Source organism: Cyrtonyx montezumae, unplaced genomic scaffold (genome assembly GCF_038088225.1).
Source record: "Cyrtonyx montezumae isolate F1298 unplaced genomic scaffold, pur_monq_1.0 scaffold_14, whole genome shotgun sequence".
NCBI classification, from domain to species: Eukaryota; Metazoa; Chordata; class Aves; order Galliformes; family Odontophoridae; genus Cyrtonyx; species Cyrtonyx montezumae.
Window position 1 is genome coordinate 6,233,787 of NW_027071870.1, and position 14,894 is coordinate 6,248,680.

Below are 14,894 nucleotides of genomic sequence, written 5' to 3' on the forward strand. Positions count from 1 at the left end.
AACCGCCCGCCCGCCGCCCCGTGGTTGTCTTTGCCTGGAGCTGCCGTTACCGTCGCCTCGCCGGGTTCCGAGTGCTCCGAGGTGAGCCTGGGCCAGGCATGGGCCTGATCTTCGCCAAGCTGTGGAGTCTCTTTGGGAACCAAGGTGGGCGCGAGGCCGAGCCGGGCTGCGGGCGGGGCTGAGCGTGGGCGCGGAGCCCTGAGGGGGCGAGGGGCTGCGGGCGGGCGGGCGAGGGCCGCCTCCTCCGTCTGTCCTAACCTAAGCCCACCGGCTTTGGTTGGTGGCCGTGCTGGCTTTCTGAGGTCCCTCGTTCCTTTTTTCAACTGGAGTCTGCTGCCGAAATCACGGTGTTTTTATCTTTAGTATCAAGGCAGAAGAAAAAAAGAAAAGCAACCCACAAACTTGTGTTGGGTCCTTTGAGGTAAAGTTCTGTTTGTGTTTTGGCAAAAGCTGCTAGTTAAACGCATTTAGTGACCCAAGAAAATCACTTCTCGAGCCAAGAACGGAAAGAGCATCGGGGACAGCTCTCTCCCAAATGCCTTGTGCTCTGTGCTCAGCTTTGAGATTCAGAACTTGGAACTGCCACCACCTTCAGCTCAGATATCGTCAAATAAAATACACTTTGGTATCTATTCATGTGTTTGTTTCCAAGAATCTCGCTTACCTAGCCTTTGGTTAGAGAATAAAATACTTGCGCAATTTGTCATCTGTATTGTTTTTCCTTGAGGCCCTGAGTTTGGAGCAGCCAAAATGATGATGTGATTGCTCTGCTATCAGGTTTCAAAATACACGCTCTGTTCCTGTTTTAAATGTATTACATTCCTTCTTTCAGATTTCAACATTTCTGTTGTCAGTGTCTTCCATGTCACACTCTTTTGCCAAAACAGTTTCTCAAGTTATAGGAGGCAGGTTCACCTGGTATCCCTTTAGTAGTCTTATCACTGTGAATGAATGTATTCTGTTCTTATTCTGTGAATTGCTGAGCACAGTCTCAGTGTGTTGACTTATTAACATATGTCTGCCAAACAGTCTTCCCATGGCATGGGAGCAGGAGGAAGATCCAAGCCATATATCTACCCCACCCCTTAATGTTGGTCCTGAAGTCTTCAAATTAAGTTACAGCAATGATTGTTTTAAATAAATCTTCAGATAAATGTTTTGGTTTTTTTTAAATCTGAACTGGAAAAAACATTGAAAGAATTTGTAGTTTCCCCCTTTAGGTCTCTATAAAACTTAAATACTGCCTTGGTTTTTTGTTCTTCTGTTTTGTTTCAATTAAATGCTGCACTGCTGCTCCCTTCCTTCAAGGACTCCACCAGGATGTGCAGAGAACGGATTAGAAGTTAACTCAGTGGCTTTTAATCTTGCTCTGTATGGTCCCCTATGATAGCAATACTTATCCTCAGGAAGGGAGTAAAAGTTGCTGCTCCATTGTTTTGGTTTCTTTCTTTGTTAGTATGTGAGGACGCTGGATTGCGTTGATGCCATTTCATTAGTGAGGGGGGAAGTCTTAACCATTAGTATAGCAGTTACAGTGGGTGAGGCAGTACCATGAAATCCTTACCTTTTGGCTTTTGGGGTGAGTTTTCATCATCTTTTGTTCTATCCATCCTGAGTCTTACTGCATTAAATGGAGGTTAAAAAAAATTGACCAGCATGGAAATTTTCTCCTAGAAAACTCTCTTCAGCCTTATATTTTTGACCCATCAAGCAGAATTTTCCTCTCTAAATAGTTATTTTCTTCATGATATGAAGGAAGTAATCAGTGAGTTGGTTTTGTTGCTTTACTAGTTATATGTCAGATCAGAGCATTTGTAAGCTGACCCATGATACTGCTTGTTGAGCACGGTCAGAGTAATTACATGAGCAAAGCAGAGGGGCTGTTCTGAAGATACAGCTAGTCCCGGGTGTTTCACTCCAGTATTAATTACACACTGCAGTCCTGCTTTACATAATGGTGTATAGCAGCTGTGCTGAAAATGCCAAATCTAAAAGATGTTTGATCGATAACCTAGACAGCTAAATGTGGTAAAGAATTATCTGCTGGTGAATGAATGCAGATTGGTTATGTGAAGAATGTGAGTTGCTTTCTCCAAAGTTTCCATCTTCTGATGCTAATGTATTGACACAAGTGCTGTGTGTTTCTGCACTTTAGGCTTCAGCACAGTCGATGTGTGACACACAAAATTGAGTTCATTTAGAGTGATTTCTTTGTAGTAAACAAAGACACCTTACATCCTAATAAACCATTGAATGTTACTATATTAATTTACACATTTCTTGCAATTTGTTTCTCTTACCATCCTTTCCAAAGTTAAGCAAGAGGAAGTGGAGGCAAACTGGAAAGAATGAATGTAATGTGTTCCTGGAAGCATCCAGTGATAACCTCTGCTAACTGATGTCTTCAGCTGATGTCTTCTAAGAGCATATTTTTTCTTCAGCTCTGTTAACATTAAGGTTTGGGTAGCAGCTGTGTGTTTCTCCTGGGTGACTGAGCCTTTTCTTCAGTTCCAGCACCCTGTACAACAGAAATGGTACCAGGTGGCTCAGTCTTTTTTGGAAATGGTTCTGTCTGGCAAACTTGTACTGGGTCATGAAGGAAGGAATAATAGTTGAAACTGGGGGATGTGTGGCAATAACCAGTGGTGGAAAGTTTTAGCTGTGGAAAGCTTTCAGCTCTTTCTCCAGCTCCCCTTGCAGAGCATTCTTTGATTCTCGTTCCAGCACACCATCTACTCTCCAAAACTGGTACGTGGGAAGAGCTGCAGCACAGGGAAGCTTATGGAATTGGAACATTGTGCTGATCTCTGTGTCAGTGAATACGAATGTCTCTAAGCATAATCTGTCAGCAAATATCTATTTAATTATGCAGATGTGTTTAGAAGTATTTGTTTCCAGCTTGACAGTAGTGAACAGTGACTATCACTTTTTACTTTTATTTTTTTAATTTTTGACTTGATGGTGGTAATAGCCGTCAAAACTGTTCCAAAGCCTTGTTTAATCTGGTTTTCTAGTCTTTGTGACTATTCAGTATGTAATGGCTCTTAATAAGTCACAAGTAAACAATGGCAACTGGTATGTAGGTGTTTTACAAGAGAAACTTAACTTAAAAATCTAAGTTCCCTTTGTTGAAGCTGACTCAGTGATGGCTTCCTCATTCTTACTGCGTATTTTTGAAGTTGACAAAAAACATTGCCTGAGTAAGGCTTCAGGTATTGTCCCTGCTACCATTTCAAGTCTGGTTGTAAGTTATTGCATGTTTAGGTTGAACTTTTAACAATTCATTTTTGAATAAATAAAAGTGTATTTAAAAAAAATCAGACTTCAGAAATTACATTCCTGAGCAGTGATTCAGTACTTAAACAAGATGGTCTGTGTAGCAGCATGTAGTATGAAGAAGTGGTGGGAACTTACTGCCTGCAGTTAGACAGTTAGGTAAAACTTGTTTCTCTTACTCTACCAATACTGTCTGAGTAACTCTTAATGAAATTATAAAGAAAAAAGAACATCAGCAGCCCTGATAAAGGCAACTCTTCTGCCAGTACCTTTGTTTGGATGTGTGAATGATTCAGCACGTGAAGTTCACACATCTTTAATTGTTTTGAATGAGAGCTGTTGAGATTGCTTTGAATAAACACTACATTGTTAAATAAGAAGAAATACCATAATAAAAATAATATTAGACTCAAAATCAAGGTGGCTGAACTTTTAAATGAAGCAATCTGTGGAGTTACAGGCTTGCTGCCAGACTCTACAGTTGGGTTAGGTTAGCAGGGACCATTATCTGAAAAACCAAATGGATTTTGAGTCTAGTGACTGTTGAAGGGCATTCACAGTTTTTCTTCACTCATATTTTATAAGTCTGGAAGCAATAAGTTCTATTTACAGTTGTGTTAAATAGAAAGTGGCTTTTACTTAGTGTGGAGAGATCTTTCTTGTATTGATAAGTCTTTGAACTTCAGTACAATTCTTTTCCTTCTGCCTCCTCTCCAGCAAACTTCTGTCTACCTTCTGCTTTCAGCTTTGACACCTCCAGAATTGTCTTTATCAACTGGATGTACTGTTTTTGGTTCACAGCCTGATAATTATCAGTATTCCTTCCCTTACTGATATCTCCTTTCAGATATGTTGAAAGAAGAGAATCATACCCATTGTTAAAGAAATCAGGGATTTTTGTTGGTATTTTCTCATTTGTTTGGTTGTTTGGGTTTTTTTTTGTGTGTGTTCTTTTAAAATTAGGAAGCTCCAAAACTGTGATAACCTAATTTAGATTTGAATCCCTTTTACAGGGGAATGTTTAAGAGTGCATTTAGGAGCATTGATTAGTAATATTTTGAAGGAAAGAACATATAATATCCCTTTTTATTTTCTGGTATCTGTAGAATCATCCCTGCTTTCCTGTTGTTAAAATAAATTAGAGTCACAGCAATATATTAACAATAATACATGTGTGTGTATATATATATTTTTTTTGAAACAACCACCCAAGGAAGGTTGATATAGCAGAATTTCTTAGATTCTTTAAGTAGTGGTCTAGTAATGTCTCTTCTCATGTGTTTGTTTACTGTTTCTACTCATTCCTATTACATTTTTTTTTCCTGTTTTTACCTGATTTATAATGAATTTGCTTTTCTGTTCTGGTAACTGCCTTACAGATTTTATTTTCCCATTGCTGGGACCACAGTGGACTGGGAAGATATTATGAATACAGCCCTCACTGAGTTTGAGTATCAGCCAGTGTAAGGGAAGAACCTGGGTTAGTCTGTAAATGCAGAACACAGAGAGGAGAGAGTGGGAGAATAAATTGCTGCCTGTGATTTACACTATAATCATCCTTTCTTTTATATAAAGAATCCACCTTCAACTAATTGCTATTGTAAACAAGTACTTGTTAATATTTTATTCTGTCTTTGTAGGACAGTTCTTAAGTTCATATCTTTTTCCTCATGCATATGATTAAAAATTCTATACCCTAACCCAACTAGATAAAAATTTGACTTTGCTGTATGTTTGCGATTTCCATTATCATAGATGACCATTTTGAAATCAGTAATAAAAGGTGGAAACTACTTCTATCACTTTTGTTTTCATCCCTACATCATTAATTAAACACTTTTGTGACTTGTTTTTGCATACTCAGTTACTGATTAAAGTACTTAACGACTTCAGAGTGACACAGATAAGTTCTGTTGTCATCATCCCCTCCTTTAGTGCTGAACTATTTACCTATATTCCTCCCCAAATCTCCCATGAGTGTTAAACTGTTTATCTATCAAACTGTCATTTGAATGGTGAAAAATACTTTTTTTCTTCCTTACTTTAAGTAGTGTGGTATTGTCGAGTGCTTCTCACCTTCATTCCAAAGCAAGGCTCTGCATTCAATCGCAGAGGCTGGAAAGAGCAGACATAATGTCAAACTGGAATCATTTTGTTTTTCCTCCTGGAAAACAATGCAGTGTTGCAGAAGTAGAATCTGTAGTGTTCCCAGACTGTAGTTGAAAACGTGGTCATTTTAAACAACAGAAGCATATTTCTGTGCTAAACTTTGCCAACCCTTTAACTGAATTTGGCAAAGAAGATAAATCGTTCAATGTAACTAGACTATTAGGTTTGAAAGCAGAGAAGAGGGTTTCATACTATGTTTGTGTCAAGGAAGTTGGTTAATTAGTGGTGTCTCCACTTAAGTGGATAAAAGAATTACTGGGCTTCAGGCCAGGGAAAGTTATTTTCTTAGGACAGGCAGGATGCAGCAAAAGGGAAATTAATACAGGGAAATAGGTAACGCTTGTTGGGTAAAATCTCACGGGGGGGGGGGGGGGGACACTGTTCACAAGCTTTTTTTTCCAAGTTTTGCTTCTGATATCTATTTGTAACTTTTCTCTACTCTCAAGTGCTTTGCTTTTTCATCAGCAAGCAGATCAGTGTCTTCTAACTTCAGATGTGTATCAAAAAACCTCTCATCTTCATTGGCTGTCTTGTTGTATGTGAAATTCTAAGAAGGGCCAAGTACAAAGGAACGGATGTGTTCTGGAGTTCTTTCCCTGTGTCCCCTGTGCTTGGCGTAACAACACTGCAGCACTGGGAACACCTACTGTTGTATAAGCGGAACATTTCACTTCAGAATTGGAGTGTTGGAAATTGTGATTGATTGAAAATATAGCTTTCTCCTTTTACCATGCAACTGGTGGTGGTGGTTCCTTAACTAATGGCCGCTGTTCGTTCTTGCAACTCAGACTATGTTTTCAGCAAACTTTGGATTTGCTTTGCATAACAGAGGATCGACAGACTCATCCATGCTCTGGGAAACTAGCTCTCTGAGAATTCTTAATAACTTAAGGTGATTCAACTATGTTGTATTATAAGTATTAATATGGATGTTTCTTTCAAGTGATTTTTTTCTTTCTCTTTATCTCTAAAATTAGATGTATTTTTAAATGAAGAAACTGTACTAGTAAGCATTGCTGTATGAAGTCTTCCAATGCTGATTTGTCCTTAAGCTGTACCCTAGAAGATAGTCTTGTTTTCTTTCCTGGAGGCTGACACTGTTGTGTGGACTCTTGAACTTGGGCAAACATGCTGTTGCTTTCTCAATTAAGAAAAAGGGACTAACCATAATAATTATTTCCACTATTTTATCCTTGTCTTTCTTTCCATATATGCAGAGCACAAAGTAATCATAGTGGGACTTGATAATGCTGGAAAGACCACCATTCTTTACCAGTTGTAAGTATACAAAGTATCAGTGAGCAATATTGATGGTAGGTGGATGGCTGGACTGGATATCTTAGGAGTCTTTTCCATCCTTATTGATTCTGTGATTCTTATTTATTATTCTGCTTACACTTTAGTATTTGTTGCTAATTTAATCATTGAAGATTCAGTTTTGCAACCTCATAGAATCATTAGGGCTGTGCTAAATCACAGTTTGTACATGAATGGTATTAGTTGTTCTAAGTGTGCTTAGTTTTAGTATTGACATGCAAAGTGAAGCAAGTGCAAGGTTTTAAAACTGAATTGTAAATTGATTATCAAGATTGTATATACAAACACATAATGACCTGCAAATTCCATTGCTATCAAAGCCTATGGTTATTACTGCAAGTTGAAAAAAGTCCCATGACCAAGAAATGCAGAGAATATGATTTTTAAATTAAGAGAATTCTAGCTACTCTGCATGATCCATTAATGTTTCCTGATTGCAGTGACTAAAACTTGTGATGGAAGATTTCCTAATAATAGTATTCTATCTTCCTAGGGCCCCACCATAAACTAGTTCAGTAGCATCACTGTGCTGTGTTATCTCACTCCCAAATCTTGCCAGCTTTGCAGGAATATCTATGGTAAATCCAAGAATATTGGCAGGAACCTAGTTAATACTCTGGATGTGGAAAAGGGAAAGTACGTAATGAATTGGTTGTCTGTATGTTTAGGTATGAAGGCAGCAGAGGTACCTTTAAAAACAAAACAGAAACATTCAGCTAAGAGACCAGAGGATCCTGGTCTGTTTTGGTCCTGAGATCAAGTTAAGTTGAGTGCTCTGATTAAATTGTGTTTTACTTTGTATTTTGCACAATTGAATGATGTTTTTATTTGTGATCTTCAGAATCACAACTTTTCTCCTTTTGAAACATGCATTTTAAAAATCCATCAGTGTCTTTTAATAACAGAGCACTGTTAAATTGCAGATGCTACCTGTATTTGTTTTAAGCCTCTGTATGTGCTTACCTTTTGTTGCTGGCATCTGCAGTGTGATACAAAAATGAGACAAGAACTTTGTCAAGCATAGTTGCTGAACTAGATTGACATTAAAGTAATCTTTTTTTTACTTCATTACCTTAAGAATGTGAATGTATAACTGGAGAAATGTCCATTCTTTCAACTTTTTTATTGAAGCTAGGAATGCTTTCTGCAGCAAATTTTGTGTTATTGACAAGACTTATGAATTTTATTGTCTGGTTTTTAAGATGTGGTATTTTTTCCTTCAGCTTAATGAATGAAGTGGTTCATACTTCTCCAACCATAGGAAGCAATGTAGAAGAAATAGTGGTGAAAAACACCCATTTCTTAATGTGGGATATTGGAGGACAAGAATCGTTACGGTCATCATGGAATACCTACTATTCAAACACAGAGGTATGTCAAGCTTCTTTGAAAGATGCAAATTCAATACATTTGTTTAAAATTATGTTTTTTTATTAGGAATACTGCTCGTTTTTATGAAGTTTGTAGCTGTATTTTTTTTTTTCAAGAAAATCCCAAAACCATAATGTGTCTCTGAAAAGCCAATTTCCTGGTAATATTTTAAGTATCTACTTTAATGTTTGATCTTCAGTAGAAAATGTGAAGTTAGAGTACTTTTCTAGGCAATGTAATTACAGTAAAATAAAATTAGAAATTAAATTGAGGTCTTCAGTGTACTTTTCAAGTGGATTATAAAGCAAATTCTGCTACGTACTTTACAAATTCGTTGAAGTTTTGCAGCAGTTAGCCTAAGTTCTGTACATCCAGTCTGAAATGCTTTTGAGGTAATGGTAATTAAGAACAACAAACAAAATTCCTATCTAGATGACAGTATTTAAGAAGTTCATCACCTTGTGGCTTTTATTCAAAGGATAGGAAATCCTGGCTGTGTAGAAGTCACAAGGTACTGGTAATGCACCATAAGTTTGAAAGGTTGCAGTAGAACGTACCAAAGGCCAAGATGTTATGGATGCAACATGTACTTCAGATCTGTGTAGTTTCACTTTTGAGACTTGTACATTTATGTAAAGGACTCTAGACCTGATTTCTACTAAAATCAGGGATGCCTCCAGTTTTTAAGTAGAATGGCTGTTACTAACTGTATAAACATTCCATCCTTCTGAAAATGTTAGAGGTTTGGTGGGTTTTTTTGTTGTGTTTTTGTCTGTTTGCCTCATCACCCTCCTTGGGTGATCCAGCTCAGATGTTCAGAAATGTTTTTGTATCTACTGGAAGCCTGATGATGATGATATTCCAGTCTTCAGCTTTAGTATTTTAAACTTGCTTTTAGTTTTGTCCAGTAAAGTATGTATACACATAAAACACATGGGATGAAGAGACTTCTGCCAGCAAGATCTGGTACAATAATAATTGTTTGTTCATTGAATATGTTTGGTTTGGGGATTTGATATGCATGTCTTAGTTCATTTTTTATTCATCTGGAGGTTATCTTAATTGTATTGTCTACTAAGTATGTGAAATCCAATGCTTTCTAGTATTTGGAAAGAACTCAGTGTAGAAGCTTTGTCTGCTATGAACTGCTGGAAAAGAAAAGGGTCTGTTTGGTATGCTAATCCTAGCGCCCAATTATGAATAATTCCTTCACCATTCCTCATCATCAGCTAGACATCACAAAGTTACAGCAGCTTTAAATTGACTTGTTTTTCATACTTTGTGGTCATTTTCAATGTGCAGCGAGCTCAATTTCATAAGACAAAGTGATTTGGAGCATATGTTGGAGAACTAAAATGGTGACTTCAAATCCTTATTGTTACTAACTCGCATGCAGTTTTTGTAGGTCTCTTCTCTCTTTCCTTACCTAGAAATTGAAACAGTCTAAAAGAAAATCTTTGGAATGATGGAAAAAAAAACAAATAAGTTTTCAATACATATTCCACTTAGTTTCAAGTTAACATGGCTACTTTCTGCCATCTGTTTAAGAATCGGATCATAATTTTTATACAGATATTGACAGGCTTACAGGTATGGGATTTAGAGTGAGAGAGAGCTGTCATGGTTATTCTTGTAAAAAAAAAAAATTAAAGGGATAAAAAAAGGGAAAGAGATAGTGGAAGAGATTAAAAAGTATTCCTAGTGGAAGAGCTGTGTAGAAGAGTGATGGAGACAGTCACATTTGTCATCTGCTGTGTTTCCAGTGCAGCATGCGTTCCATCTTACTTTAAACTTCTAAAGCTTCTCTAAATAATCAGATCCTGCATTCTTGATTGCCCTACTGGTTTTCCCAAGCTGTTTGTGCTGCTTGGTGCACACTCTGAGCAGGGAAGTGTTGAATGCTGATGAATTGAGTATGGATGCTGTTGCATAATGCATACAAGATATGTAAGTGAGCATTCCTGACTGTTAGGCTATGTCTTTTTTTTCCCCCACTATTATAAGGCTGTGAACTAGAAGGTACAGAAGTGAGAATAAAGAGTAAATTTCATAGCAGTGACAGTTGCTTCCTGTAGCAGTGTGATACATACAGATACTGATGTATCAAGTATCGCAGTGTTTCAGGGTCCCCAAATGCTTGGCCATCAGAATGCCTGGCAGGAGTAGTAGGGGTAAAATCACTGCCATAGCTATCTCCAAGTGCCTAGGTACAAGGGTACAGAGTTGTGAGAAGCCAACTTAATGAGGTTAAGGTGTTATGTAATATCACAGTGCAAAGCCCTACAGGTAAACAGCTTTCTGAGGTCTGCTGTATGATTGTGAAATGGTTCTTTTTAAGCCTTGAGAGTTAGGTAATGGTGACTTGCTGAGAGTGCTTCTTTCAGTTTTTTGTTTTTCTGAGCATGCCAATAGTAGTGGGCAGGAATGGCTATTTTCACTGATAAATCTGTAGCAAGTTTGTCATTCACATTTTAAGTGTGATCCATGATCTACTTTTGGTACCTACACATCTATTTTGCTTATGGTGTCAGGGCTGAAAATCCAACCAGGAAATTTAACTGTAGTACACAGAAGTAGATCCTAATGGCAGTACTGAAATGCACAAGCAGTGTATGATTCCTAGGGCCATAATGGAAGACTGTAACAGTAAACCTCTTGTTCTCTTTTCTAACAAGCTCTGAAAGTTCACTTCTGTCTCGTGTAGAAAGACCTGTGCTAATGGTATCTTGAAAACATGATTTCTATAAATTATACTTTGTACTTGCATCTTATACTACTTTTGTTTTTTTTCCTTAGTTCATCATTCTTGTTGTTGACAGCATTGACAGAGAGCGACTTTCTATTACAAAAGAAGAACTTTATAGAATGCTGGCTCATGAGGTATGGTAGGGATTGGGATAATTGTTTTCCTTTGTGATGAACAGTCAAATTGCACTACCTGCCTCCTGTGTTAACAAAAATTAAATGGTCAAAAAAAATTGTGCTTTAATGTGCAAGAGTGTTGGCCATGGTTTAAAACTGTACATTGAACATAAATAGGAAAAAGAACATGAAGCACTCTTCTGGTGTAATTGTAATGCAAGTGTAACCAAATCACATTTTGCTCAATTGTAATGGAATCACTCTTTACTTTGCAAATTGTAAGTAGCTTGATTGCAGTTCTGAGAAATTCAGTATAGAGTGAATACCCAAATGAATAGTACCCAAACAGTATAATCAAGATGGATAGTATATTTTTGGACAGATTGTCCAGGTGGTATAAAGATACCCAGTAATATAGGAAGAGCTCACCTATCACTGAAGGTCAAGGCTTGCCTGGAACTCCACACAGGAGGGATTTCCAATGAGAGATCCTTTCCTAGTGGTGATCAGCCCTTAAGTGGGATCTGGGAGAGGTGGAGCCAGACTCCACCCCTTCCAGTCACACAGGTGCATTGCCTCCACCTGTGCTCCTGCAGCCAACTCAGTGCTCGCCTCAGGTGATCAATCAGTGGCTCAGGCCATGATTCAGCAGTTCCCATACATTCAGTTAATGCAGTAGCTTGTTAGCTTATTACAATAACAATTGTGTATATTCTGAATTACTTTTAGGATTTACGGAAGGCTGCTGTTCTCATCTTTGCAAACAAGCAGGACATGAAGGGTTGCATGACAGCTGCTGAGATATCTACATACCTCACCCTTAGCTCCATAAAGGATCACCCATGGCACATTCAGTCTTGTTGTGCTTTGACAGGAGAAGGGTAAGTTTTAACTATTTCAGTACATATATGTGATAAATGGGATCACTGCCTTTTCATCTTGATTTTTAAAGCAGTTTTCTAATGTTTAATACTTAGAGATTTTTAGCTGTGTTGTACAGTCTTTAAAACAGTGTGGTCTTATGGCATCACAAATAGTTAGTACAACTGAGTATTGGGGAGTGAGAAGGTCTTTCTTATTCCTACTGTGATGTTTTCTAATGTCATGGAGATGCATTGTGATGTGATCAACAGCTTGCATTTATTTAGGGTGGGATAGGCTAGCAGGAAGTTACTTTTTTTATTTAAATTGAATCTTGGGATTGTATTGTCTTACTCAGAGTTAACTGCTTCTTTCCTACCAGTTTTGGCAAGGGCAGTTTTGAATACTTACCTGCATGAAGTCTGATCTTTGAACAAACCCCTGTTAGGGAGAAGAGAATTTCTCAAGCATCACCTTAGAAACACTGATCATCCCCAATTCTTCTTTCTTACAAAAATAATAAATTAAAATTAGTAATTAAAATTTCTAGGACTGTGACAGTAGTGATGCCAACTTATGGAAAAAAAATCCCCAGAGTTAGTTCACTGAATTCTTCCCAGAATGTAGGGGAGACCTAGTCTAGGGATGCATCTAGAGATGCGAATTGAGTGAGGAGGCAGGTTAGATCCCATGCAGTCCTGGTGTTCAATAAAAGCATACTCACAGTTTCATAATGGGGCTGTGGAATTCTTGATACAGTGCCTTCTCTTGAACCAGTTCAGTCTGGGTAACTTAGCCTTTGTCTTTCACTCATAGTCTGAACAGTCTATAGTGTTCAAGGAGGTAGTTTCTCATTATATGGTTCCATACTTCTAAGTAAGTTAAGATTAGCATGTTATAGCTGTAGAAGAAAATAACTGAAGCCTTGCCAAGCTTCAGTAAAACGGCACACTTGACAAACTGTTTTTGTTAAAGCCTAGGTATACTTAGTTTAATTTATGCTGTTTATATTTCCCAAGTCAAGCTAATTTACTTATTTTTAGTAGGTTATTTTAACAACACTTTTAAGATGTTGGAACAAAACTAGTACCGTGTAATGTAATTTATCTCTTTCTTTCAGGTTATGCCAAGGCTTGGAGTGGATGACCTCCCGTATTGGAGTGAGATAGCTTTTTTCTTTTTTTCTGAAGAAGAGACTTCTATTTATCCTGTGAACATGTACATTTTTCTGTACTTCTGGCTGCTGAGCCAGTGATCATGTTTAATTTATATCAGCCAATCTCCAAGCTGTACTTGAATCAAGTGCAGTTGAACTGAAACACAAAGTATTTTCGTAACATTTTTTAATACACTAATCTTCAACTGGATGGACATATGTGAATCTGTTTTTAAACATTTAAATTCCTCTATGTATTCTAACTTTTTCAATGTTAGCTTTTTAAAAATCTGTTTTGTCATTGCCAATATTTCATACTTCTTTCTAAAGGGTTTCTATAACACTAACGTAAATCTAGATATTTTGTTTAATAATGGAAAAAGTAGTGAGTAGGTTGACTTTACTCTGGCATAGTTTTTAGTCTCCAAAGATAACTATATCTCCAGTTGGACTTCCTGGAGCATCAGCAGAGTTCTTGCCAGCGTAATAGTTAATAGTTATTAATACAAAATTTTAAATGCTGAAGGGGTTAGTTATAGTTAACATTAAGGTGGCTTTTAACTCAGCATATAATTTAATTTCTGCCTTAAAAAACATCTGTTATTCTCCTTTTGTCTGATAAGTAGTTCTAGGTTATGGTTCTTTTTCTTTTACCTGAAAATAGATCTCTGCATAGTGAATAACAATTTTCTTATTAAGTGTTGGTTTATTCATTTAGACCTTGAAAAACTTTTTTAAAAATAAACCTGTTGATAATTATATTTGGAACCATGGCAGTCAGTGTTATGTGTAGGCTAGCTGGAATCTGTTAAAATTTTAAATACTGTACATACACGAGCCTTACCTTTTGGTGAGTGATGTTTTCCAAATGAATGTATAATCAAAAGGGAAGCCAGTCTTCTAAACAGAACAGAGTCATGGTGCTGTGTCTGTGGACTTCACAATGAAGTGACCTTCATGTAAATGTTTTCAGTTTTTGTTGCACAGAAAATATATTGCCTTATTTTTGTTTTCATTATTATTTGCAGGAGAGGAGAACTATTTCTATACTTTGTGAAACATAGCAACTGGAAGCTGAAAAAGTAGAGAGCTTCCAATTATAAAACTGGTGGCAAAAGGTTGGGCTGAACTCTTAATTCAACTTGAAGGTGATAAAGTTAGATCTGTGAAGGTTGTCTGAAACAACAGACAAAACCAACTGATGAGAGCATTAGGTACAAACAATGCCCAAACCCAGAGGGGAGAAAAAGAACAAAATAGGCTCTCAATTACTAGTGGAATCCCCCTAGCAATGAGATACCTAATCTACGTAAATACTTGGCAGGCTTCCAGAAGAGGCATTCTGGACTTGTGCATGCCTGAACACTACTTGGAGCCTGCTCATTAGAAACATTAAGCTAATTGGCTGGAGTTCTTCAGTGATAAAACGGTTTTGATAAATCTGGTTTTGATAATTCAGGCGCAGTGAGTTTAGTTTAAATAAAGTTTTAAGTTTTGTCAATTTTCAGTTTGGTTTCTTTCATATTTGAGCGAAGCCTTATGAAATTTTAATAGGACCATCAAATATGTTGTGCTGAAAAGGAGACTTTGAATATGTCTCAAATTGGTGATTGTTTGAACAAAGTTGTACATCAGTGCTCGCTAGTAAAAGGCACATTCAGGAGTAAGTCTATGTCGACTGTCAAGCCAAAATGCTCAGAAAACAACAGACAATAACTGTACTTCCAAAAAACAAAACAAAAAAGACAAGGTAAAGATCTGATGCTAAAGTTTCTTGCTGTGAACTTCATGCTAACAACTGTCCTAATTCATGAAAATAAGTTTTGTTTTGTTCTTAAAGTATTAATTATAAATGAAAAAATAAATGATACTGTGAATGGGT

General features: G+C 37.2%; 1 protein-coding gene across 1 annotated transcript; it reads left to right on the forward strand.

Annotated features, from left to right (window-relative positions):
• Positions 1-18: 18 nt before the first annotated feature.
• Positions 19-13,038, forward strand: ARL5B (ADP ribosylation factor like GTPase 5B). Its single transcript, XM_065731574.1, has 6 exons — positions 19-144; positions 6,663-6,723; positions 7,986-8,133; positions 10,930-11,013; positions 11,725-11,876; positions 12,977-13,038. The coding sequence occupies exons 1-6, from the start codon at positions 99-101 to the stop codon at positions 13,023-13,025; spliced, it is 540 nt and encodes a 179-aa protein (XP_065587646.1). The 5' UTR covers positions 19-98; the 3' UTR covers positions 13,026-13,038.
• Positions 13,039-14,894: the final 1,856 nt, after the last annotated feature.